At 39.5% G+C, this 25,767-nt stretch overlaps 1 protein-coding gene across 3 annotated transcripts in view; it reads left to right on the forward strand.

Moving 5' to 3' along the window:
- Nucleotides 1–25,767, forward strand: part of NTN4 (netrin 4) — a 113,787-nt gene that overhangs the window by 14,842 nt on the left and 73,178 nt on the right. For all 3 annotated transcript variants that reach the window (XM_012814174.2, XM_003783342.2, XM_023509430.1), the window contains exon 3: nucleotides 25,309–25,587. In XM_012814174.2, the coding sequence (XP_012669628.1) occupies nucleotides 25,309–25,587 (279 nt within the window). The remainder of the gene's footprint in view (nucleotides 1–25,308; nucleotides 25,588–25,767) is intronic.

Genomic DNA, 25,767 nt, shown 5'->3' on the forward strand with positions numbered 1-25,767 from the left:
CCCTTCTGAGGTCCTTGAAGGTTTCCATCAGTTTCTCTTGTAACTGATGCCTACATTTCTCTTGTAGTCTGGTCCCAACAAATAGCTCCCTCCTCCTCCCCCCACCTGCAAATGAGAAGTGCAGGTGGCACATCAAGCCAGTGTGGTCAGCAGAGCCAGCATCCCTCTCCAGGAGTCCCTGCCCAGCTGCCCCCCATCCCAACACCCCCAAAGTGGTGCAGAACTCTCCCTTTTGTCACAGTAGCTTCCACTCTGCAGAGTATTAGGGTTCAGAAGAATGTAAGCCCACTGGGGGGTCCTTCCCAAAGTGGGGGTGCAGTCAGAACATAAGCGTTTGCAAAACAAAAAGACAGGTGACTGTCAGCACCCCCCCCCTCTTACTTCCCCTGTGCTCTTTTCATTCCTGTTTGTTACTTCTGGTCATTTTTTTTTTTTTCCGTTTTCACTTCTTTCCTCAAAGCCTCTCGTTATGTCACATTAGACCACTTATTTTTATCTCCGCTCTGGCTCCTATTTGTCTGCAAAACTGGACACGATACTTGGCCTGCGCCCGTGATTTTCTCTCTGGAATCTTCTATCAGTTCTCTCCCTTGCCCTCTTGTCTTTCCATCACATCCCCAACCTAGATCAAGCCCACTGTTCACCTTTCTTGCTCCTTCAGCTTTGACAGCTGAACTATTATTGGGGAAAATGGTAACGCCATTGTATGGAGAGATGCTGTTACTAAGCCCTCAAAGTTGCCTGGAAATCCTGCTTTTTCAGCTCTTTCATTTCTGCAGAGATTCTTTCAAAGCTGCTCTCTGCTCCCTAAGACCTGGTCAAACCCCCTGCTCACTCTCCATTAAAGAGCTCAACTCCTGGCAGAGAAGACCGAAAGCTGCGTGGTCAGCATTACTGCCCACCTCAGAAAGGCCCATCAAGGCAAAAAGCTTAGAGCCGCTGTCCATTCCTTTTTTTCCTCCAACCAGCTTCAGCCGTTGGCCAGGCTGCCACTTGTGTCCCTCCCGGGCAGGTGTGCTTTTCTTCACCCCTGCACCTCTAGTGCAAATCACCTTAGTCTTCCTCTGTATGTGGTATGAGATATTCTCCAGAATATTCTCTCTATTCAGTCTCACTTGCTCCCTGATCTGTTCTCTATATGTCCCTCTAAAGGACCAATTTATTTGTTTGTGTTTTGAGACAGAGTCTCACTCCTGTCATCCTGGGTGGAGTGCCGTGCTGTCATAACTCATAGCAGCCTCAATCTTTTGGGCTCAAGCCGCCTTCTTCTCTCAGCCTCCTGAGTATCTGGGACTACAAGCATCTGCTCCACTGCCCAGCTAATTTTTTCTACTTCACTAGAGATGGGGTCTCAGTCTTGTTCAGGCTGGTCTCAAACTCCTGAGCTCAAGTGATCCACCTACCTTGGCCTTGAAGGATCTTTTAAAAATATAAGATGTCACTATCCTGCTCAGAACCCTTCAGTGACTCCCCAGTTCCCTCATGATATAGTCCACATCCTTTAATGTGGCGAGCTGGGCCCCTTCCAAGTACACCCTGGCCTCTGTCTCTCATCCCTTCTTCCTGTGCCGTGGCCCCGCTGGGTCTGTTGAACGTGTGTGCCGCTCCGAGGTGCCTCCACGCTCTTCCCCACTGTCTGACCCACGTTTTCTTGGCTGGAGAGAGCTTCTTTCCTCATCCCTTCCCCTAGTCCTGCCTCTCACTTACCTAAGTTGTTAGCCAAATCTTTTTTAGGTAGAGAAGTAAATCACTAGATGATTCTTACTTACCCTTAAAGAATTTGCTTAAACTTCCCCTGGACCAAAATTATGGGTTAGGTGCACTCTACCCAGTGGGCCCTGTGTTCACCTCTGCCACAGTATCCATCATGGGTTTGTTTTTTTGTTTGGGTTTTTTTTTTTTTTTTTTGCAGTTTTTGGCCGGGGCTGAGTTTGAACCTGCCACTTCCGGCGTATGGGGCTGGCACCCCACTCCTTTGAGCCACAGACGCTGCCCCATCACATTGTTTTGTGAGCACCTTAAGATGGTCCTAGCTGCACTTAGAGAAACAACTACCTTAGGACTCCCTTTTAAATTGCTGCCTGACACATTAAATAGATATTTGTCAAACAAATGAAGTTGGAGGCATTATTGTTAATCTTACTGCTGACAACTTCTTGCTTCTTATGGTTTAGACATTTTTATGGCAAAATATCTGGTGTGCAGACAGGCCAAACTATGTTTGACAAACGACTTGCTAAGTGTCTTGTAAATTAGCCACAGAGGGTGACAGAGTCTCAGGTAGACAGTTGATCTAAGTATAATTTCTTACTAAGGATGATGTACCTTTGCAAACCCAAACCATGGGCTCTTCTAATCTTTGAAGAGGTGGCACAAAGGATTCTTGTCAAGATAGGATGATACAAATCTATCACTACCTTTTGGTAAACAGTGCAAGGTGTGTATGAAGGTTCACTTGGGGAGTTTGCTTCATTTTCCATCAGCATTATTGGAAATGATTAGGAGGCATGGTCCTTACACTTCTGCAGCGTTCCCGGCCAGGCTCCTTGTCACAGTCCTGTGTTAGCTGCCAGGGTGGCAGTTTTGTGATTCTGAAAAACAATTGCCTCGTGACACTGTGGACAAGCTTGTGTAGCTATTTAGTTGATTCGGATAAACTGCCAAGCTTGTTACTCTCTCTCCCTAAGAACTGCTAAGCCAAATCCAATTCACCTGCATTTTTAGAGTTGAGAGACCAGTTGGGGAGACACTTTCTTTGGAGAAAGAGGTTTAATTATTATTTTCCTTGCCAAAAGAAACTTCTTGCAAGAAATCTCTAAGCTGTGCCTCTTCCCTATTACCTATGAGTCTTTGTAGTATATCCTGTCTTAAAGGAGTTCACAGTCTGATTGGGACTTACTAAATTGCTGTGTCTTAAAGGATGGCTAATAATTGAAAAGTAGAGTAGAAAAGTCCATGGAAAAGTGCACCTGTGTGTAAGGAAAGTCAATTCTCAGACTGGTTAGAGAGTGTGGTGGGGTGGGGAACACAGAGGGATGGGGGAAGGTGAGACTAGCTCTGGATGCTTCAGGTCAAGTGCCTTGGACTTGATCCTGTGAAAAGTGGAGCTCTATCTACAATTCCTCTAGGTAGGGATAACATAATCACAACTGTTTAAGAAAGCAAGCTCAGGGGAGCAGGGTAAAATACTGTGAGCAAAACTTAGAAGATTCAACTTAATAGTGATAAATATAAATTCCTCTTTTCAAAAATCAAATGTACTATCACCAAAGAGGTGTGACTTATCAGCTGTTCATGTGAAAAAGGCCTGGAGGCTTTAGTTGACTATGATCTCAATGTGAGTCAACAATATATCATGACTGCCAAGAAAGCTAATGCAATCTTCTACATTAGGAGAAGAGTAATTTATGTTCCAAACAAGGAGAGAATAGTCCTTCTGTCCTCTCCTCTCATCAAAGCATAGCTAGAATATTAGGCTCAGGTCAAGATATTCCTAGTTAGAGAAAGCTGAGCAGAACTAGTGAGATCAATTAGAAACCTCATTATATAATGAACAATTAACTTGGGATATTTCGCCTATGAGAGGATTTATGGATGTTCAGGAATTGCTAACATTCTTCAGATGTTTGAAGACGGATTAAATGGGCTCTGATGCTTTCAGAAGGCAAGAGTATGACCAAAGAAAGACTTTCTAAAAAACTATATATATCCTAAGGCCAAGTGAACTCCCCTCAGTTCCTCATCCCGTGAAACATTTCAGCCAAGGCTGAGTGACCCACGGTGAGAAATGGCACAGAGAGGATTCACGCACGGTTCAGAGGTGTGTCTCTGGACCCCCAATGTCCAATCTGGCTCAGAATACACAGATTATGACTTAGGAAAATCTTTTATATCCAATAGTCCCATAGCAGAGGGCTTGTGTTGAGTGCTGCTTAACTAGATCAGTTAGCCTCCCTTGTAGCTGGCCAGGCATCCTCAATTTCGGTGTGACTTTTTTGGAGAGATTCATTTCTTGCTACTGCAAAGGAAGCTGCTCTCCTCAACCACTAAATGTAAAGAAGTCACTTAACTGCCAGAGAAAGGGAAGGCAGGGGAACAAGGAAAGGAGTCCTTATTCTCTGGGTCTCTATTAATGGCTGACATTTTTTACTAGACACAGCAAGGCAGTATGAGTATACGAACTGAAGTCCAGTCTGGCACCAGGGCGTGGTGTCTCTAGCTCTTAAGCTGGTTCTCCATCACCACGGTTACCTCTCTCGTTCTATCCCCCTCGTCTCACATTTGAACCTCTAAAGTAGCCTAAAGGGCTGTGGGCCTTAAACTCTTCATTGGTAAATTGGATCAAAGTAAGAAATAACAAGGCATATATGAATGTGTTTTATAAATAGCTGAGTACTACGTAAATGCTAATTACTGATAAAAATATAATTCTATTACGTTATTGGTAGACTTTTGGACCAGTTCATCCAGCCATTCAGCAAATATTTGGGTGTGTAGCACTCTCCCAGGCTCTGAGGTCACAGGAGTAAACAAAAGACACATAAAATGCATTCTAGAGCCCAGACAATAATCTACAAGTACATTTTTAGAACACAAACTGTAAGGGTGTTGTGGACTTCCTGTACTGACTTTGGTCAACTGTCCACGTTCTTAGGAGCATTGAGAGTCAGCGCCTTTCCTTGGTGCTTTTGTACCAACATTTAGTTGGAGATCAACATCAACCTTTGTCATTTAATAGTAGAATTGAACATAAAAAAGTTGTACTTTTTATTAAAGCAGTAGCCCAGTCATTTCCTAGGCAGGCAATAATAGAATGGGAGAAATTAGAGAAAAATTAACAAATCAGATGAACAAAGGGCAAATGATATGTCTTTATTCCATATTTAGTTATTCTGCATATCTATTGGATTTTATAAATTCTTTATTTTTTTTTTTTGAGAAAGAGTCTCAATATGTGGCCCTCAGTAGAGTGCCCAGTGGCATCACAGCTCACAGCAACCTCAAACTCTTGGGCTTATGCAATTCTCTTGCCTCAACCTCCCAAGTAGCTGGGACTACAGGCACCTGCCACAACATCCAGCTGTTTTCTATTGCACTTGTCATTGTTGTTTAGCTGGCCTGGACTGGGTTCAAACCCACCACCCTTGGTGTATGTGGCTGGTGCTGTAACCACCATGCTACAGGCGCCGAGCCTATAAATTCTCTTTAAACTATATTATGAGGCCAGGCATGATGGCTCACACCTGTAATCCTAGCACTCTGGGAGGCCGAGGTGGATGGATTGCCTGAGTGAGAGAGAGACCTGCCTCTAAAAATAGCCAGGCATTGTGGCAGGCACCTATAGTCCCAAGCTGCTGAGACAAGAGAATCGCTTGAGCCTGAGTTTGAGGTTGCTGTTGAGCTATGATGTGATGGTATTCTACCCAGGGCAACAAAGTGAGACTCTGTATCAAAAAAAAAAAAGATAAAATAAAATAAAATAAATAAACTGTATTATGAATGTCAAGTACGAGATAAGCAACTAAGTTTTTAAAGATATTTTTAGGTGGCAGTGTTATGGTAAGATACAAGTATGAGCTTAAAGTAAAATGTCTTATCAAAACCGAAAGAAATGTAACCACCTACACCTTGTTTCAGATTCATGAAGGAATTTCCAAGTGATTCTGTTAAGAGGTTGCTCTGTAGTGAACTTTGAGTGGGCAGAGTTATGGTCTTAGCTCTCCTCCGAGTTACTTGCCTTTTTACTCTTTGGTTAAGGACAGATTTCCTTCATGATTTTATATGACAGGTTAACATGCTTTTAAAAGTCTCTCTTAAGGTCCTGTTCCAGTTAGTCTGGGAGTTATAACATGTTTAAAAGATTATCAATTTGAAATACTATAAACAGAACTCAAACACACCTGTCTTCTAAGAACTTCATAAAAACATACACAAGGCATATGTGGAAATTTATAGCCAGGAGTTCAATAATGTATATTTTCTGCTTCTTTTTATCTCTCCTTCTTTAAAAGCCCACTTAAGAAACCATTCAACTACTTCTAGACGGTGGAGCCGAGTGTATCGGGAGGTTCTGTTACCTACGGAGCTCGCTTCTGGTACTGGCATCCGCAAAAGCCATTATACCCTTCTGGTCAGTTTCCAGCCAATTGCCTTCATCACTTCAGCTGCCCGGGCAATAGTAATGTGTTTAAATAAGTGCCTCAGCCTTACCTGAGAGTCTGCCTATAACCAGAAATATTATTTTTTTCATAAACTAAATAATATACTGACAGTTGTGATGGAAATATGAAGAAGGGAATTTAGAATAATTTTATACAATTTCCTTTTTTCCATCTTGATGAATCATATGAATCAGACCTACCTATGAATCAGACGAATTAGAGTGGAATGATAGGATCTGCATATTTCTATAACATCTGTCAGTACTACCCTTCCTTCCCTCCCAAAACAATGACATTGGAACTTCAATCTTGCATCTTAACCAGGACTGGAAGTGAGTGCTCAAGTGGCTGTATAAACAAATATGTCTCCCGTCTCTCTCACCTCCTTTCCCTCATGAGAGCAATCCACTTCTAACTCTCTTTGGAAGTGCTCTAAACTTTCTCTTTGTTCTTAAATAAAATTTCTCTTTGTTATACTGAAAACAAAAGCCAAATACATCTCATAAAGAATGCATTTTTTTTTCTTCTCAAGCCACTATTTCTACTCCAGTCAGTTCCCCAGCTGCACTGGAAATACTCTAGGCCTTTTAAGATCTGAGCATTGCTTGTATCATTCTAGATCTTAAATTCTATGAATATTTAGATATCAAAAATGTTCCACCACAGATGAGAGCAAAAGCTACTACAGTATTCAGTACATTGGAAAAACTACCATGTGTGGGTCAAGTAGAATCTGTAAGTCTTCTTAGGAAGTTATTAAACTATAACATAAAAATTTTAGGTCTATTTGACATGCCATGGCAAAGTTCATTTAAACAAACTGCATATATTCACAAGGAAAACAAGCATTTTAGTGATTTCAAAGACTATATAAAAATATTAGCTATGGTAGTTCAATGTGCTAACATCTTTATATGTCATGTGTTAAGAAAAATGTTCACATACACGAGAACTCTAATAATTTAGGATAACATTTTGGTTCAGGAAAAACAAAATCTGAAGATTGCTCAGGTTATAGAAAAACCTTTGAAATTCATTTGGATTAAAAAAATGAATTGGAAAAAGGAATATTTGGAGATAGAGGTTAGAATTTGTTTGACATCATAGAGGAGAAAGCGTCTAGAAAGTATTGCCATTGGCAACTTACACATATGAAATAAAACTCTCCTCCTCACTCAGAGTGGCATTGGCCTAGCAGCTGTTATGTGATACGAGACACAACAAATATTTTACCTGAGGAATGAAAGTTAAGTTGATGGATGGTTGTCTTTCAATATTTGAAGGACTTCCATATTAAAGAAGAAAATAGATGTGTTTTGTATAGCCCCAGAGCCAGTATTAGAAATTACAAGGAACAGATCCGAGCTTAACAGAGAAGAACTTTTTGATAATCAGAACCATCCAAAAATGAAACATGCTGCCTGCTGAGGGTGTAGGATCTAACAGGAACAGAAAGGGTACCAGCCATTAGAGAAGATCTTTTGCATTGATAAATTCAAGTGAAATGGCCTCATGTTCCATTCTGATTCTTCAAAATATTTTGAGCTGTTTTTTTAACTGTCCCTTTTGATAAAGCTTAACTTTGGAGAATTAGGGGACAATTGAAATCTTATGCATTATTAATTTATTCATTTTTGCATGTGGAGTGCCTCACACACTGCCTGATACAAAGCATTTCCTCAGTAACTTAAGAGCTGAATTAATAAGCAAATGATTTTCTTACTAAAAGGCTTAATGTCACTTAGACCTGGGATTTTAATCTTATTTCATCATGGGTTTTTCATTACTTAAAAATTAAAATGACATTGTTATGAGAGACACAATCAGAATTGCTATCAGCTAAGCTTGCAATCTATCCAGGTTAGAATTATCTTTTTCATTATACACATATAAGAAAGAAATCATTTTAGAAGCTGAAATGAGATTTAATTTCTTGACTAATTTCATTTTTGAGCCCAGAATTTCTATTGCGGGCTTTCTTGCTCTGTAAGCCCAGGTCTGCACTTTTAGCCCTCCTGAATAAATCTCAGTTCTGTGACCAGAAGGGAATTTTAGAATAATTTTATAAAATTTTCTTTTTTCCATCTTTATGAATCCTGTGAATTAGGTCTACCTTTCAGTTGAACTGATTGCACTTCAGTCCATGTAGGGGCAAAGTAAAGAAAATAATATTCCTTTTTACTTTTAAAGCCAATTGCTGGTCTTTATTTCTGGAATTCTTCTAATTCAGCTTTTTGGTTCTCTTTTTAAATTCAATTCTTGCGACTAATTCTCATACTTCAGACTGGAACTTAACCAGAAAAAATATATGAGATTCATCTCTTCTGGGAAGACGGGGTGGTGACTATTACTTCTCAGGGTCTCCTATGAGTGAAGGATGAAGTGGTCCTGTGCTACCTAGTACCAGAATAACAGCAAATATTTGTCTGTGGCTTAGAGCAAGTTTGGGAGGTTCCTTTGAAGTCTGTTTGTTTGGTAGCCAGGCTAGCCCCACCAGGGTAACAGTGTTGAAAGCTTTACTTTTTTAAAACCTTAATCAGGACATTGTGGTTGCTCCTGATAAAGTCTCTTGAATGAAAAATTGAAAGAGATTTTAGTGTTAAGTTTGCATTATGGAAATTCCCCAGTAGGCACACATATGTCCAACAGGAAAGCTAGTTTTAATATCAGATTAACTGCAAGCTGTGGTTTTCTGGGGCTCCTACTCAGGGAAGGTGTTTATTCTTAACATTTTATACCCATACATACAGAGGGTGCCCCCCAAATGCATACACATTTTAAGAAAGGAAAAAACGGTATTAAATTTGTAATAATCAAGTCATGTTTGACCTCTGCAAATATAATAGGTGCTCAATGAGACTTGTATTCATCTTTTGTTATTGGTATATATTGAGCATTACAATTTTAATACAGTTTTTTCCTTTCTTAAAATGTGTATACTCTTTGGCACCCTCTGTGTATGCATTTTTATAAGGAAGATTAATTGAGGAGATAAACAGGGGGTAATAAAACTGTTTTAATGCCTTTAACATGAAAAAAAAGTCTAAAAGCTTTTGCCACAGTGGATAAGTCTACTGCCATTTAATCTCATTATGATTTAAGAATTGTCTTATTCTTTCAGCCTGAGGAAGAATGAGACCCCTTCTCTACTAAAAATGCAAAAACCAGCCAGGTGTTGTGGTGGGCACCTATAGTCCCAGCTACCCCAAAGGCTGTGTCAAGAGGATTGCTCAGGCCTAAGAGTTTGAGGTTGCTGAGACCTGTAATGCCATGGCACTCTATCCAGGGCAATAGAGTAAGACTCTGTCTCAAAAACACACAAACAAACAAAAAAGGAATTGCATTACTATTAAAGAGGGGAATAAAAGAAAAGAATTATGCGTTTATAGAAATGTAGATATAATTACATAGACTTATAGAATTCTTCTGGACATTAAAAACTGAGTGTACATGATTTATCTTTTGTCTAATGTGACTAGGTTTTGTAGGTAAATTGGAAAACCAAAGATGTCTACTTTAATATGCTTTATTTAAAGGAATATCTCTACTGTTCTGCATCAGGTAAATTCCCTTTTGCCATACACGTAAGTTTACATTCTGCACTAAAATACTTTGGTATTACAGTTAAGCGATAAGGCATAGAAAAATACAAAGAGTATTATGCTGATCATAATAGCGGGGCCAAAATTAAACCTTAGGAACTTTTGATTCCAGAAGCAAAATCTATAGCCAGAGCTGCTGTAATTCTCTTATACTTTGAGGGGAAAAGATATCTACAACACTATAGTTTCTGCTATTTAGACCCTGAGTATGCCTCATAATACAATAAATTATACAGAAAGCAATCCCTGCAACTTTCGTTTGCTCCAGGGAAAAATCTCAAGTAGAATCCTCTACCTTGTAGGGAGGAAATGGAGGTAGAGTAGGGAAGGAATAATAACAAGAGCAATTACATTTAAGTATTCAAACTAATCTCCTTAAAATCAGATTGGTTTTTCCTTATGTGTCATTCCTAATACTCCCAAAAGTTACATGTTAAAAGTTGTCATTGCGAAATGAGATTTTGGTTTCTGCTCATGAAGGATTAACTGCTAAAGGAATTACCCTTCCCCAGTTTAAAACAAGAAAACCAGATAGACGATTTGATACAATTATTTTCAGACACTGGACCACAGGCAGCACAAGACTGGGCTCTAAGAAAGAAGAAACAAAGATGGCCAGCCTTATGGTGGGTCCAGCTCACTGGTGGAACATTCCCAAGCTAGGGCATAGGGAGGGGAGCCCAGAGTTCAATGGTTCTACAATGTTGAGAAGACAGAGATGAGTGCCCACGGAGGGCAAAACAACTGGAATCTAGGGGGCAGAATACTGGACAGGAAGGAGCTGCATGAATGAGTAAATCCAGAGGTCTGTATAAAGTTCTTCTTACATTTTTGGCTCAATTCTGAGCTGCATATGTGTGAGCTAAAGCTCTACAAGAATGGAAAAAAAATTCCCAGAAAGTACTAGTTGAACAATTCCTACTATTCCCACCAACCTGGGAATAGTAATGTTCTCACCATCTAGACTAGAAAAACTTCATAATCAACAGGCATCAAGTCTTCAGAAAGCCTTTGTAATGGGACTAAATTAGTGCTAGAATAAAGGCTACACTAGATTCACCTAACAAAAACTAAAAACAATCCTCAAAAAGATCAAAGTAATCCCAAGTAAATTACTTGCATCTCAGAACAAAGTCTAGCCCTTCTTAGAAGAATAGACCAAAATCAAGCAAGCATCAGGATAAAATTCACAATGTCTAATCAAAAATTACAAAATATGACTTGTAGAAAAGTCTGTATGACTTTTTTTTTTTTTTTTTGAGACAGAGTCTCACTCTATTGCCCTCAGTCGAGTGCCATAGCATCACAGCTGACAGCAACCTCAAACTCTTAGGCTTAAGCAACGCTCTTGCCTCAGCCTCCCAAGTTGCTGGGACTACAGGCACCCACCACAACACCTAGCTATTTTTTGGTTGTAGTTGTCATTGTTGTTTAGCTGGTCCGGGCTGAATTTGAACCCACCAGCCTTGGTGTATGTGGTGGGTGCTGTAACCACTGTGCTACGGGCACTGAGCCTCTGTATGACTTCTAATCAAAAGAAAAATTAACAGAAACATACCCAGACACAAGGCAGCTGATAGAATTAGCAGACCAGGTTATTAGAGCAGTTATTATAAATATACTCCATATGGTCAAGAAAACATGAAGATGAAGAGAGAAATGGAAGATACTTACAAAGATCTAAATGGAATCTGAAGAGGAAAAATGCAATATCTGAAATTAAAAATATACCACAAGGGATTGGCAGAAGACTAGACAGTGCAGAAGAAAAATTTGGCCAACTTGAAGGTATGGTTAAAGAACTATAAGTTAATGAAACAGAGAGAGAAAAGAAAATTGAGTAAAAAACATCAGGGAACCATGGGACAGTGATGTAACGTTCATGTAATTGGAGTCTCAAAGAAGCATCAGAGGATAAAAAATATATTTGCAAGAAAAATAGAAAAAGCCTTTCCAAATTTGATGAAAACTTTAAAGCCACAGATCTAGGAAGCACGGTTACCCTCAAGCAAGCAAGCAAACAAACAAAAAGGATAAAACAAAACAAAAAGACTAAAGAAAAGCAAATCAAAGTTGTCATGGTGATTCAATGAAGAAATGATAATCTTTTTAACAAATAGTGCAGGAATAATTAGACATGCATATCTGAGGAGGAAAATCCTTCAACACTTGTCCACCCATTTAGAAAAATTAACTCAAAGTGGGTGGCGCCTGTGGCTCAAGGAGTGGGGTGCTGGCCCCATATATTGGGGGTGGTGAGTTCAACCCTGGCCCCAGCCAAAACTGAAAAAAAAAAAATTAACTCAAAATGGACTACAGACCTAAATGTAAGAGCTAAAAACTATTAATATAAAACTTCTAGGAGAAAATAGTTATGACCTTGAGTTTAGGCAAAAAATTCTTAGATGGAACAAGAATAGCACAAATCATAAAAGGAAAATATTGATAAAGTGAACATTATAAAAAATTAAAAACTTTTCCTGTCAAGACATTGGTTTTTTTTTGTTTGTTTTGGGGTTTTTTTTTTTGAGACAGAGCCTCAAGCGGTCCCCTGGGTAGAATGCTGTGGCATCACAGCTCACAGCAACCTCCAACTCCTGGACTCAAGCAAGTCTCCTGCCTCTGCCTCCCAAGTAGCTGGGACCACAGGCGCCCGCCACAATGCCTGGCTATTTTTTTGGTTGCAGCCGTCATTGTTGTTTGGCGGCCCAAGCTGGATTCAAACCCACCACCTTAGGTGTATGTAGCTGGCGCCTTAGCCACTTGTGCCACAGGCACCGAGCCATGTCAAGACACTGTTAAGAAAATAAGAAGGCAAGCCACAGACTTGGAGAAAATATTCATAAATCATATATATATATACATGAATACATATTTATATATCATAATTCATAAAGGACTCTTACAATTCATTAAGAAGAAAATTAAGAATTAAAAGTGGGCAAAACCTTTGAACAGATACTTCACCAAAGAAGATACATGCCAAACACACGAAAAGATGTTCAGCATCATAGTCAACAGGGAAGTGCCAATGAAAAGCACAATGAGATGCTGCTCACATTCACTGTCAAGGCCGAAATTAAGAAGACTGGTAATACTAAGTGTTGGTGAGGATGTGAAGCAACTAAAATTTTCACCACAATTGCTAGTTGACAATTCCTTATAAACATTACTGCTTACTGTACCACCTAGCAATCCCTCTCTGGACCCATGAAAAATGATAACTTACGTGCTCATGACTTCTGCGTGAATGTTCATAGCACTTTTACTAATAGCCAAAAATCTGTAAACAACCCAAATGTCCATCAGCTGATGAATGAATAAACAAACTGCCAAAATTCTTCAATCACTTCTTTCTTGCTTCCATTTCCTTGTCCCATAGTCTTTCCTAAACCCTTTAAAAGCAGTCTTTATTCCATCTAAGCTTGTAAAAGTCTTCTGTTATCCAGAGAAACCCAGAAGAGTTTTGGTAGTCTCCTTTCTTTTTTTTTTCTTTTTCTGTGACAGAGTCTCACTATGTCACCCTCAGTAGAGTGCTACAACATCACAGTTCACAGCAACCTCAAACTCTTGGGCTTAAGCGATTCTCTTGCCTCAGCCTCCCAAGAAGCTGAGACTATAGGCACTGCCACAATACCCAGCTATTTTTTGTTGTTGTTGCAGTTGTCATTGTTGGTTAGCTGGCCAACTTAAGTCTGGCTTAAACCCGCCAGACTCGGTGCACGTGGCTGGCACTATAACCATTGTGCTACGGGTGCAGAGCCGGTAATCTCCTTTCTTTTCTTCTAAATTGCATTTGCTATTGTTAATTACATTTTCTTTCTTTGCATTCTCACTTCCTTTGGCTTTATGATAAAGAATTTTCATTGTTTTTCTACATAAAATAAAAGAATAGGTCCTTTTTTATTTCTGGCTCTTCTCCTTCCTTCTGTGCTCTAACCAGGGATGGCTCTGAAAGCTTAGCCTTTACTTAGTTCTTAATTTTTGTTCTGACATTCATTTCTTTGCCTCATATGTGGCTCTTCTCTCCCTCCCCACTTCTCCCACTTTCCCCATTGCTTCTACCATGATTCATGGTCTTCTCTTTGCTGGGTTAATTCTCCTAAAGGGAAGCTCCAGTTATTTTACCCCATCACCCTTTAAGTATTCTATAGCCAGTCAACTGTGATATAATGGCAATAACAATGAACTTGGATACTCCAACAACTTGGGTTCAAATACTCTGTCACTTACTAGCTAGATGACCTTGGACAAGTTAATTAACATCTCAGAGTCTTTGTATCCGACAAATGAGAATGAATAATAATACATCAACTATAAGGGTAAAATGAGATAAATAAAATAAAAGCAGTTGATTAAATGTAAATCATCTTTAAGCCTGAGTATGAGTTTTCAACAAATACACACTAACTCTTACATGTGCCAAGCATTGGCTACAAACTGGTAGGCAAGCAGACAAGGTCCTTGCACTCTTATCTAGCACTCAGTCTAGAGGGGAATACAAGCAATTAAATAAATTTTAAAAGACAGCTCAAGTCAAAAGGAAGGGAGACTGGGAAAAACAAGGCAGGTTCCCCGTAAAAGGCTTCATACCAATCAATTTTATTGATAAAGAACAATGCATTTTCCAGGCATTTCTACGTCTCATACCCTTTTAAAAATATTCATTGCATCACTGTTAGCCACACAGGAGCAAGGATCATTATCAATAATGGTCACATCTTTTATTAGGTTGACAAGTGGAGGTGGGATAAATCATATATAATATTTTCTTTAGGCTGGGAGTGGTGGCTCAAACCTACAATCCTAGCACTTAGGGATGCTGAAGAGGGAGAATAGCTTGAGGCCAGGAAGGTGCGACCAGCCTGAGCGACAGAGCAAGACTTGGTCTTTATGAAAAATACAAAAATTATCCAGCATAGTGTCACACACCTGTAGTCTCAGATACCATGAGGGCTGAGGATCACTTGGGCCCAGGAGTTTGAAGTTGCAGTGAGGTATAATGATCCCACTCACTCAAGCCTGGACAACAGTGACATCTTATCTCAAAAAAATATGTATTTTTAAAATCCTATATTTTAAATCTAACTTTAATTAAGAAATGGCTAATTGCAAAACAAGTATAAAGTGGGATGTAATGGAATGATTACCTTGGAAGTTGGGAAACTGGGTTCTAGTCTTAACTGTGTCACCAGCCTGTTGGTTGGTTGACCTTAGGCAAGATACTTCAGGCACTCTGAACCTCAGTTTCCTCCAGCTGGACTAGGCCATTGATTGCTGAGGACTCTTCTGATACTCAGATCCTTTGACTTCAAGTAGTCAGTGGGGGGTGGGGGGGGGGACTAGGATTCCACATGTATTGGGGAATTTATAAATTTTATTTTTAGCCCCAATCTTTATTTTTATTTCAAGTCTTCTGTCTTGGTTCTCATTCCTCTTTGCAGTTCTGTCATTTCCCTTCCCCCTGAAGATATTTAAGAAGCTGCCTTTTCGTCACTTTAAAACTGTAAATATGCCCTTGAAACATGCAAAGAGGCTTTTGTGTACTTACAAATCGAGGTTATTATCGTACAAGTAAGTCACTTGAGTGCACTACATTCCTTAGCCTGCTCCATTGAGAGCTTTATTAGGTTATATTGTCCTGTCTCAGAAGATAAGACTCTACCACTTTAAAAGGTGGGCTATCTGATGAAACAGGGTGCCTTATGCTCCAGAGCATAAGCAGAGGGATTTTGGTGCTGCCCAAAAGACAGACACACTTCTCTAAAACAAGTAGGTGCTTCACTTGAAGTGGCACAGTCAAGGACAAATGTTCTAAAATTAAACTAACCAGCTGCTCAGCTGCAGACGCCCACTTGTCAATTACACTATCTTCTCCTTGTCCAGCCTTTGCTTTCCATAAAACCAGAACTCCCACTCATGTAACCCTGTAGAAGCCTGAAACTTCGTGTACTTTCTCAAAGGGCACCTATCCATGAAAGCAGAAAGCATACTGGGGTGCATGTACTCATCTCACAGAATGTATGCACTTTGGGTTTTTCAACTCAGATACCTAAGACTTCAACTTAAGCGATGCTGGCAACTGGCTTCCGAAATCAATGAAGTGTAACCTCCCTGTTCATGTGAAAACTAGAATTCTACCAAAACCAGAATGTGTGAATCACATGAATTTTAGGAACCTAAAAGGCATGAGAGATTAAGTTTTTAGATAGCTTGATAAACAGCAGAAATGGAAACAAACACATACCAGTTTCTACGTTGGTTTTTAGATGTGCTGTCAACCTAACAATAATCAGAATATTTGCCAATGTGTGGTAGCAAGATTCAACTGAACTAACCAATGCTATTTGTTAGGGTTTACCTATTAAGATATAATAACAAGTAGTAAGCAATCACATAAAACAAATGATGGCTTTACAATACAATTGGAAATGTTTCTCAATATAGATGCTCTTCTATAAGCAGGCTTCTACAGAGTAGAGAAAAAATGTGATTTTTTTTTTTTAAGATAGACATAGTTTTTACTATGGAGGAGATTTTTCTTTTTTTATTAGATAATATAAGGCAAAAATTCCAGGAATTCCTCCCTAAAAGTTTTGTAGTCATTTTTGTAGTTGGTGTAATTTTCTTCTGAAAATATATTACTCAACTATGGCATTCAAAAACTATTAATTTATATTGATTAATATTAAATCAATTTTTTTCTATAAAGTAAAATTTTGTTAGTCCTCTTGGGGGGGCATGAGATAAGCACACAACTAAGATATTTTGTAAAATGACCTACTTTATTATAAGGCAGTATATCCCTAGTATTTTGCTTATGAATAAAAGTAACCTATAGTAACATGATTCTGTACTGACTCATCCATTAAGTAAATATTACTGAGAATGTATAAGACATTTTATTAGCTGTTGCAGCTACATGCTTATAAAGATTCGTCAAAAGATAGCATAAAAATGATAGAAAGTAGATTATAATAGGTACCATAAATTATCTTAAAAGTTTGCAAGAAGGGTTTACCTATTAAGATATAAATTACTAAAATGTAGAATTTTTGAATAAAGTTATAAAGTTTAGATGTTTATGTTTTATTTTTCATATTTTTCAGTTTGATATGCCCAATAAGAAAACTTACTGTTTTTCATGTCTTTTTATTTGCTAATGTATCCACATTTCTAGCTTTATTATAAAATGTCCAATATGTTTTATAAGGGCTTAGTTCATGTACAAGGTTATAAATTGTATTTTATAAAACTTAAGTTGCCTTGGGTTTTAAGATTTCAATTTTCAGCCAAGATAAGGTCACAAGAATGAGATTTACCCTCCTTCCTAAAACAATTAAAAAATTGGACAAGATAGATGAAACAATAGTTTTCAGTTGTGGGACACCGGGCAGGAGAGGACAGTGGTCCCTGAGAGAAGGTGAGCAACTGAGGTGAGCCCTGCAGTTACCTTAGCTTACTGTCTAGAGAGGGAGGCCTACTGTCTAGCAGGGAGGAGGAACCTGAGGCCTTGGGGCCACATCTGGCCTTCTGGATCCTTGGGTGAGGCCTTTTGACTGAATCCAAATTTTACAGAGCAAATCCTTTTAATAAAGTTTAGATTTGATCAAGGGGCCTCAGTTGGGGATCTGGAGGGCCACATGTGCCTCCAGATGCTGCAGGTTCCCTATCTCTGACTGATGGATTTCCTGAATAAGGACATGGGAAGCCTAAGACAGCTAGAGTTTACAGGACAGATCTGCAGAGAGAAGAGCCCTGTGCTGGCAGAGACTTTCAGAGATCTGCCCACAGTCCCCCTCAAGCCTCCAGCCAAGTACAGCTCAACACATGTATGTAAGAAAACTACCCAAGGCCAGAGAAAGAACTGCCCTGAAGGACAGAGGGAACAATCCTCATGTTGTGCCCAGATCACGATGTCCCCAAGAACCACCAGGGAGCCAGGGTCCGATGCAAAAGCAGGAGAGTTTTATTCAAGCTCGCAAGCCTGAGCCTCCAGTATCTTGGCACAGTGAGACAGGGCTGAAGGCCTCCTTCTAAGGGGGAGGAGGCTTTTATAGGTGAGGGGAAGGGAAAAGGAAGTGACCTTCATGTGAGGTCATGCACCTTTCTGATTGGTAGGGGGAGGCCTCCTGACTTTTGAGAGCTTAAAAGATCAACTCTGCTGCCTACAAGAACCCAAACTAAAAATAAAGACATCGCATAAACTTAACTTTGGGGAAACCGAAACTTATGCTTAAGATGACATCGGTCTTGTTCTTTCACTCAGAGGTCACATGGGACCAGGAATGGCCAGTGTGGAAAACTTATAATTCCATCATTAGAGTAATTAGATAGGTATCACCTCAGTACAGGGGCAGAATTAGCCCTATGCTAACAAATTGGTTCCACCTAACAAAACTTAAAAGCAAGACTCCAAAGAGTTAGGTTTTTGCTATCTTCCAAGGAACTGAATTGCATCCCAGGAAAAATCTCAATAATTCAAAAATATCCAGCACCCACCAACGTAAAATTCATAATATCTGGCAGTCAGTCAAGACCTGCAAAGAAACAGGGAAATACATAGTATAACCTATAATAAGGAGAAAAATAAATCAATAGAAACAGACCCACAAGTGACACAAATAATCAAATTCGTAGCTAAGGATATTAAAACAATCATTAAAATTGTATTCCTTATGTTCAAAGGGTGAGGAACGACTGATCACATTAAGCAGAGGCATGTAAGAGATAGCAAAAACCCAACCTGAATATTCATTGTTGAAAATTTTGATGTCTGAGATGAAAAATACACTGAATAGAATTAGTAGATCAGACACCTGGAAGATAAGATTTGTGAAGTTCAGGGCAGTGCCTGTGGCTCAAAGGAGTAGGGCGCTGGCCCCAAATGCCGGAGGTGGCAGGTTCAAACCCAGCCCCAGCCAAAAACTGCAAAAAAAAAGAAAGAAAGAAAGAAAAGATTAGTGAAGTTCAATAGATAGCAACAGAAATTACCCAGTATGATAGGGAGGAAAAGTCAATACACATAGCATCAGTGAAGCTGATTTAAAATATATGTCAGTGGAGTCTGCACAGGAGGGATAAGAGAAGAGAAGAGGAAAAAATTTAATTAACAGGTTAAAGTTTATTATAATTATCATAATTAAATTATTTTTTAAAATGGTAGAGAGAACATCTTAAAAGCAGTCAGAGAAATAAACAACATGTTATATACAGAGGAATAAATCTAGGAATGACAAGGGCTTTTAATCAGAAACAATATAAGTCAGAAGACAGGGCAGTACTGAAAGACAAAAAGAAAATCATCAACTTAGAATTTAATACCCAGCAAAAGTATCTTTCAAAAATGAAGATAAAATATCAACAATCGCATTAAATGTAAAAAATATAAACATTTAATTTAAAGGCATGGATTGGCTGGGCACAGCGGCTCACACCCATAATCCTAGCATTCTGGGAAGCCGAAGTGGGTGGTTTGCTTGAGCTCAGGAGTTTGAGAATAGCCTGAGCAAGAGCAAGATGGCATTTCTACTAAAAGTAGAAAAACTCCGGTGGCGCCTGTGGCTCAAAGGAGTAGGGCTTTGGTCCCATATGCTGGAGGTGGCAGGTTCAAACCCAGCCCCCAACCAAAAACTGCAAAAAAAAAAAAAAAAAGAAAGAAAGAAAGAAAGAAAGAAAAAGTAGCCAGGCATTATGGCAGGTGCTTATAGTCTTAGCAACTTGGGAGGCTAAGGCAAGGTGATCCCTTCAGCCCAAGAGTTTGAGGTTGCTGTGAGCTATGACACCATGACACTTTACCCAAGGCACAGAGTGAGACCCTGTCTCAGAAAAAATAAAATAATAAAATAAAGGCATGGATTATTAGATTAGATAAACATTTTTAAAAGATCAACTCTGCTGCCTACAAGAACCCAAACTAAAAATAAAGACATAACTAAGTTAAAAGTGAAAGGATAGAAGAAGATGTACCAGACTAATTTCAAAAGAAAGCTTGAGTGACTGAATTACTATGAACAAAACAGATTTCAGGTTAAAGAATTTTACCAGGAATAAAGAGGGATATTTCCTATATGTTTATGCACCCAATAGCAGAGATTCAAAATACAGGAAGCAAAGGCTGCAAGGAGAAATATTAATAGATAAGTTGATAACTACAGCCAGAAATGTCAACACCTTTTCAAGGGCATTTGTTAAGATAGATGACATATGGGGCCATGAGACAAGTATCCATACATGTGAAAAGATTCATATCACACAAAGTATGTTCTCTGACTACAATGGAATCAAATTAAAACTCAATAACAAAACGATATCTGAGAAACTTCCAAATATTTACGAACAGACTCTTGTATCACTTGTGGGTCAAAGAAGAAATCAAAGGAAAATTAGAAAGCATTTTAAAGTGAAAAAAATGAAAACACAGCATATCCAAACTTGTGGGATGCAAGGAAAGGAGTGCTCGGGGGGTGGGGGGGGTGGGGGAGAAACACTTCAACTCAGTGACCTAAGTTTCCACTTTATGAAACTAGGAGAAGAGGAGCAAATTAAATCCAAAGTAAGCAGAAGAAAGTAAACAAGGTAGCAACAGAAACCCATGAAAAGGAAGCAATGGAGAAAATCACTGAAACCAAAAACTACTTTAAGGACATGAAGATGTTTAGGATTAAAAAAGAAATTTTTTTTAAACTGCAATTATGTTCTGGAGGATTCCATTTTTAGTAAACAAGAAAACGAGACTCGAAAGCAACATTTCTTTGGGTGTTTGCTCATGCCTGCTCCATCTTTTTCCTTAATAATATGAAATATCATGTGCGCTACTGAAGAGAAGAAATTCATAAAGCATTTTGAACGTATTACCTATTTTTACAAAGGTACTCATGCGAAGATGTCTGTGTTTATGTACTTCCCGTCAAGAGTGCAGAACTTGTGGTAACAGCACATTTATTCTTCTAAACCTTTAAATATCTTAAAATGATATTTGGAGAAATAGTTCATTCATTCATTCATTCAATAGTCATTTTGAAATGCTACTTTATGCCAGGGACTGTGGAACAAGCTGGGGACACAGCTGTTAACCAGACAAACAAGATCCCTGCCCTTTGAGCACCGAGTTGCAGACAAGTAAATAGGCACCAACAATGGACTGATGTTAAGAGTTGTCATGGAAAGAACAAGTTCCAAGGGAGTCTATGGGATGAGTGATCAGCTTGGACCTGCATTCCTCAAGCTAGCAGCTAACAAGAATTTTAATAATACAGTAACTGAGTTTCTTGAATTATTATGATTTAGCACAGGCAATAACATTTTAGGTAGGGAACAATATGCGAGGTGTGCGTTCAATTCTAAAAGAACTTCTTGACTGTTATGTACCTAATATTTACTCTTTATTCTGCTCACCCTGTGTTGATACTCTGTTCCTACTCTCATCTCAGTCAGAGCATAAATGTAATAGGTGCTATTTTTACTAATTTCCAGTGTTGTTATCGCAGGTTTTTTTGGTGAGTGAAATTGTAGAAAAGAAAGTCAATAAAGGCGGTTTTCACTAATTTCAGACTTTTAAAGGATTTCTTCTGTACACTTGGGCATAAGAAATGGCAGGAACTGAGCCAGGAATCCAGATCCTCAAGCAAAGTTTGAGGGATTCCAGATTTAGAGACAAACGGCAAGACCAGGGAAATGTGAAGATTCCAGAGATTAGGTAGGAAAGGGTTCATGATTCACTCAGAGGGTCAGATCTTTTTCATTCATTTCCTTTGACTCACTGATTTCACATTTGGAAGTGTATCTTCAGGAAATTATTACAGTAGTCCCCCCCTTATCTGCAGTTTCATTTCCCTTGGTTTTAGTTACCACAGTCAACCACAGTCCAAAAATAGTGAATACAATAAATATTTTGGGAGAGAGAGAGACCACATTTACATGACTTTTTTTTTTTTTTTTGCAGTTTTTTTCAGCTGGGGCTGGGTTTGAACCCGCCACCTCCAGCATATGGGGCCGGCGCCCTACTCCTTCGAGCCACAAGCACCGCCATATATGACTTTTATTACAGTGCATTGTTATCTCTATTTTGTTATTAGTTATTGTTGTTAATCTCTTACTATGCCTAATTTATAAGTTAAACTTTATCATAGGTATATATATGTGTTTATATATGTATATATTTATAGCATGAAATGTAGTATATATAGGGTTTGGCACTATCCATGGATTCAAGCACCCACTGGTGGTCTTGGAAAGTGTTCCCTGAGGATAAGAGGGGGACTACTCTCCATATGTCTACTTTCTAACTGAAAAGTTGTTTGTTGTAGTTAGTTACATTAAAAAAATTAGAAACAACCTAATTGCCTAACAATAGCAGCCTGGCTAAATTATATAATACCCACACAATGGGATTCAAAACAGGCTTTTAAATTGCACAGCTGAATTTCTCAAACTTGGTTGTGCATCAGAATACCCTGAGGGCCTGTTAAAACACTGATCACTGGGCAGTACCCACAGAGGTTCTGATTCAGTTGATCTGGAATACTGGGAGAGGATCCAAAAATTTGCATTTCTAACAAGTTCCCTCAGACACTGTTGGCCTGGAGGCCATAATTTGAGAACCGCTGATGTAGAAGTATATTTATTGACTTGGAAGAATACTCCCAAGATATACAAAGCTGTTTACATTACATTTTATATGTACATATACACACAGAAGTTTAGATGGAAAGATATTGTGGAGTTGGTATCCTTGGTTGTCTTTGGAATGGATCACATTGCAGGTGCCTAATATTATCAACTTTTGTATGACAGGTCTTTCTGGCATGAGCATAATATTAACTACCAAAAATAATGAAATTTCTTAACTTAAAAAAAAATGAGACCTTCTGGCCAATAGTACTAATAAGCCAGAAATATTAAAGTATGCTTGATCCTACTCAAAAAAAGCTTGATCTTTGCCTTTTTAACTGTGACTTGTTGGGAGTGTAAGTTCAGAAGCAACCACAGACCGAGGGTCAGTGATGGGCCCATAGGTACATCCGGGTCCTTGTGGGGACAAAACCCAGAAAAGGCTGGTATCATATGGAGGCCTTCTACATTTTTTTCTTCTTTCATTTCAGTAGTGCCATACAGGCTTCTTCTGGGGATGTTTGAAGAAAAACTGGGTGGGACCCAAAGGGCGACCTGCCAGGAGTTTGCAGCATCTGGATTGGCGTGCTCTTTGTTTCCTGATGCAGGGTAGATCCATTTCCCAGGGTATCAGATTAAGGCGTCTCCTTTCTGGAAAAAAGATTTCATGGTTTAAATTCCCGTTCACTTTTGTGTCTGTGGCACTCTGCTGTCTCCTTTCCAGCATGCAGCCTCAGGGGTCATGATGTCCCTTCCCGGCTGATATCAGCGTGCCAACTGTGGTGTCATGCACACCAAGCACAGAGACGCCATTCAGCCTCCACAGTCTGGGCTCAGGAAGCACAAGGGCCTCAAAGTTCCTACAGACCTTGACTGGATCCTCCTCTAGCTTTACATGTGCTGAATAATTGGGGAGGGGAAGGAGGGGGGCCAAGGGTAAATGTCAAGGGTAAATAGTATGAGACAGGAACAGAGAGAGCAAACAGTTGTCACCAATACTCCGGAAAAGGAAGGGTGGGCGGACAACACAGAGAAGGACACCACAGACTTTTTGGTGGAACGCTTATTTGGTTAACACTAGATTATCCTTCTCCATGTTCTTGCATTACTGTAGTTGATAAAATAAGAGTAGCCACATCATTTATGCTATTAGGAGCAAGAGTTCCTCATGAACGTCTGACATGCAGAACTTAAGGTGTCATATTGAAAATAAGCCCCATAGAAAGCCCACAATGGGCTCGGCGCCTATAGCTCAACTGGCTAAGGTGCCAGCCACGTACACCTAAGGTGGCGGGTTCGAATCCCCAGCCCGGACCCGCCAAACAACAATGATGGCTGCAACCAAAAAATGGCCGGGCGTTGTGGCGGGCGCCTGTGGTCCCAGCTACTTGGGAGGCAGAGGCAGGAGACTCGCTTGAGCCCAGGAGTTGGAGGTTGCTGTGAGCGTGATGCCATGGCACTCTACCCAGGGGGACAGCTTGAGGCTCTGTCTCAAAAAAAAAAAAAAAAAAAAAAAAAAAGCCCACAATGGATTCAATGCTTTTTTGTTTACTGTTTAAAAATACGAAATCACGTTCTGATTCAGGCTGTTGTTAAAAGAAAAAGATATTCTATCCTGACTTTCAAGGATGTGACATATTGTTTGTTGGAAAATTTTATTTCCTAATATTCTGGTTTTCACCACTTATCATGAGGATAATACGGTTTAAGATGCACCTTTTTCTAAGTTTTGACAGTTCAACAGTAACGAGAAACACAAACACTGGTTAATTATTCAGTTATCTATTACTGTTGTCATAAAACAAGTTCTTACCTCTTACCTTCTGGTGCTAGAACATGAAATTCATTATGTGACTCTGCTTAGGACCCTCTGTAAGGAAGCTAGTTGTTTAGAATTCTCACCTATTACAGGAACGGCAGGAACAATGTTATAATTAATTCATTTACCAAAAATTTATTGAATACTTACCAAGTGCCAGGCACTGTCCTGGGACACATCAGTGACTACCCTTGTGAAGTTTACATTCTAGACTCGGAAGACTGTAATTCAGTAAATAACTGCAAATATAATGTGGCAGGTGGTAGCTTGTACTAAGAACAAAAATCAAGTGGGCCATTATAAGGACTTTGCGTTTTATTCTGAGGAATATGGGAGGTCTTTGGGTGGGGGTGGGTTTAAGCAAGGGAAGGATGTGACGCAACTTGTATTTATAGAAAATCACCTTGGCTACTGGGTAGAGAATAGGTGGTAGAGGCCAAATGTCTATTGAATCATTCCCCACTCCCCCAGACTCATATTCCATTGATCACAGTTCTGTACCAGGAGACCTGGAGATGTGATCCCCACACAGTTGATTCTTGCCTCTTCATACTTTTTGGATAAACTAGTTTCTAAAATGACATTTTTATATCCAAAAGAGTTATCTTTTTTAGAAAAATGTAAATCAGATCATATCACTTCTTTGCCTACAACCTCCCAGTGGCTTTTGCTACAGTTAGAATAACTCAACTATGGCTTTTAAAGGGCTCTGTTCACATCTGTCTCACACCTGTGCCCTCTCTTGTTCACAGTCTCCAGTCACATCGACCTTGTCATTCTTCCTTGAACATGCTGAGCTTAACGCTGATTCAAGGCCTTTAAGCTTGCTGTTCCCTCTACCCAGAATCCCCTGAAACCCAAGATCTTTGCCTCGTTGGCTTCATCTCAGGAGTCAGGTCTCTGCTGGTTACTCTGTGTGCAAACTGGCAGCACATCTGCTCCTTAGAAGAAGAAGGCAGCTCTTCCCTAGGTGTGCTCAAGGTCTAAAACTTTCCTGTTATCTTATCACTAACAGATGATGAAAGGTATAAATCAAACCAGGACTCTGCTAGGCAAACAATTCAGAGTCTGCACACAGTCATATAAATCTATGGTATTTTCTTTGTCTTTATAGGTTATTTTCAAAGCCCTGTCACCACCGTACAACGAAGAGAACCCTTACAGTGCCAAAGTTCAGGAGCAGCTAAAGATCACCAACCTCCGCGTGCAGCTGCTCAAACGACAGTCTTGCCCCTGTCAGAGAAATGACCTGAATGAGAAGCCTCAACATTTCACACACTACGCCATCTATGATTTCATTGTCAAGGGCAGCTGCTTCTGCAATGGCCATGCTGATCAGTGTGTGCCTGTTGATGGCTTCAGACCTGTCAAGGCCCCAGGAGCATTCCACGTGGTAGGTAAAACGAGTCCTCCCCTAAGAAAAACAAATCATAAGATACCTTCGTCTCCGGGCACAGGCAGTGTAAGCTCCCTGAGCACTGGCATGCCCCTAACCTAGTGCTTTTGTTTCTTTCTCTGTGGATCTGCTCCCCCAACTCAATACCCATTCTATAAAGTGCCTATTAACTTGTTT

Source organism: Otolemur garnettii, unplaced genomic scaffold, assembly GCF_000181295.1.
Source record: "Otolemur garnettii isolate 467f Iridium unplaced genomic scaffold, OtoGar3 scaffold00007, whole genome shotgun sequence".
In the NCBI taxonomy this organism is placed as follows: Eukaryota; Metazoa; Chordata; class Mammalia; order Primates; family Galagidae; genus Otolemur; species Otolemur garnettii.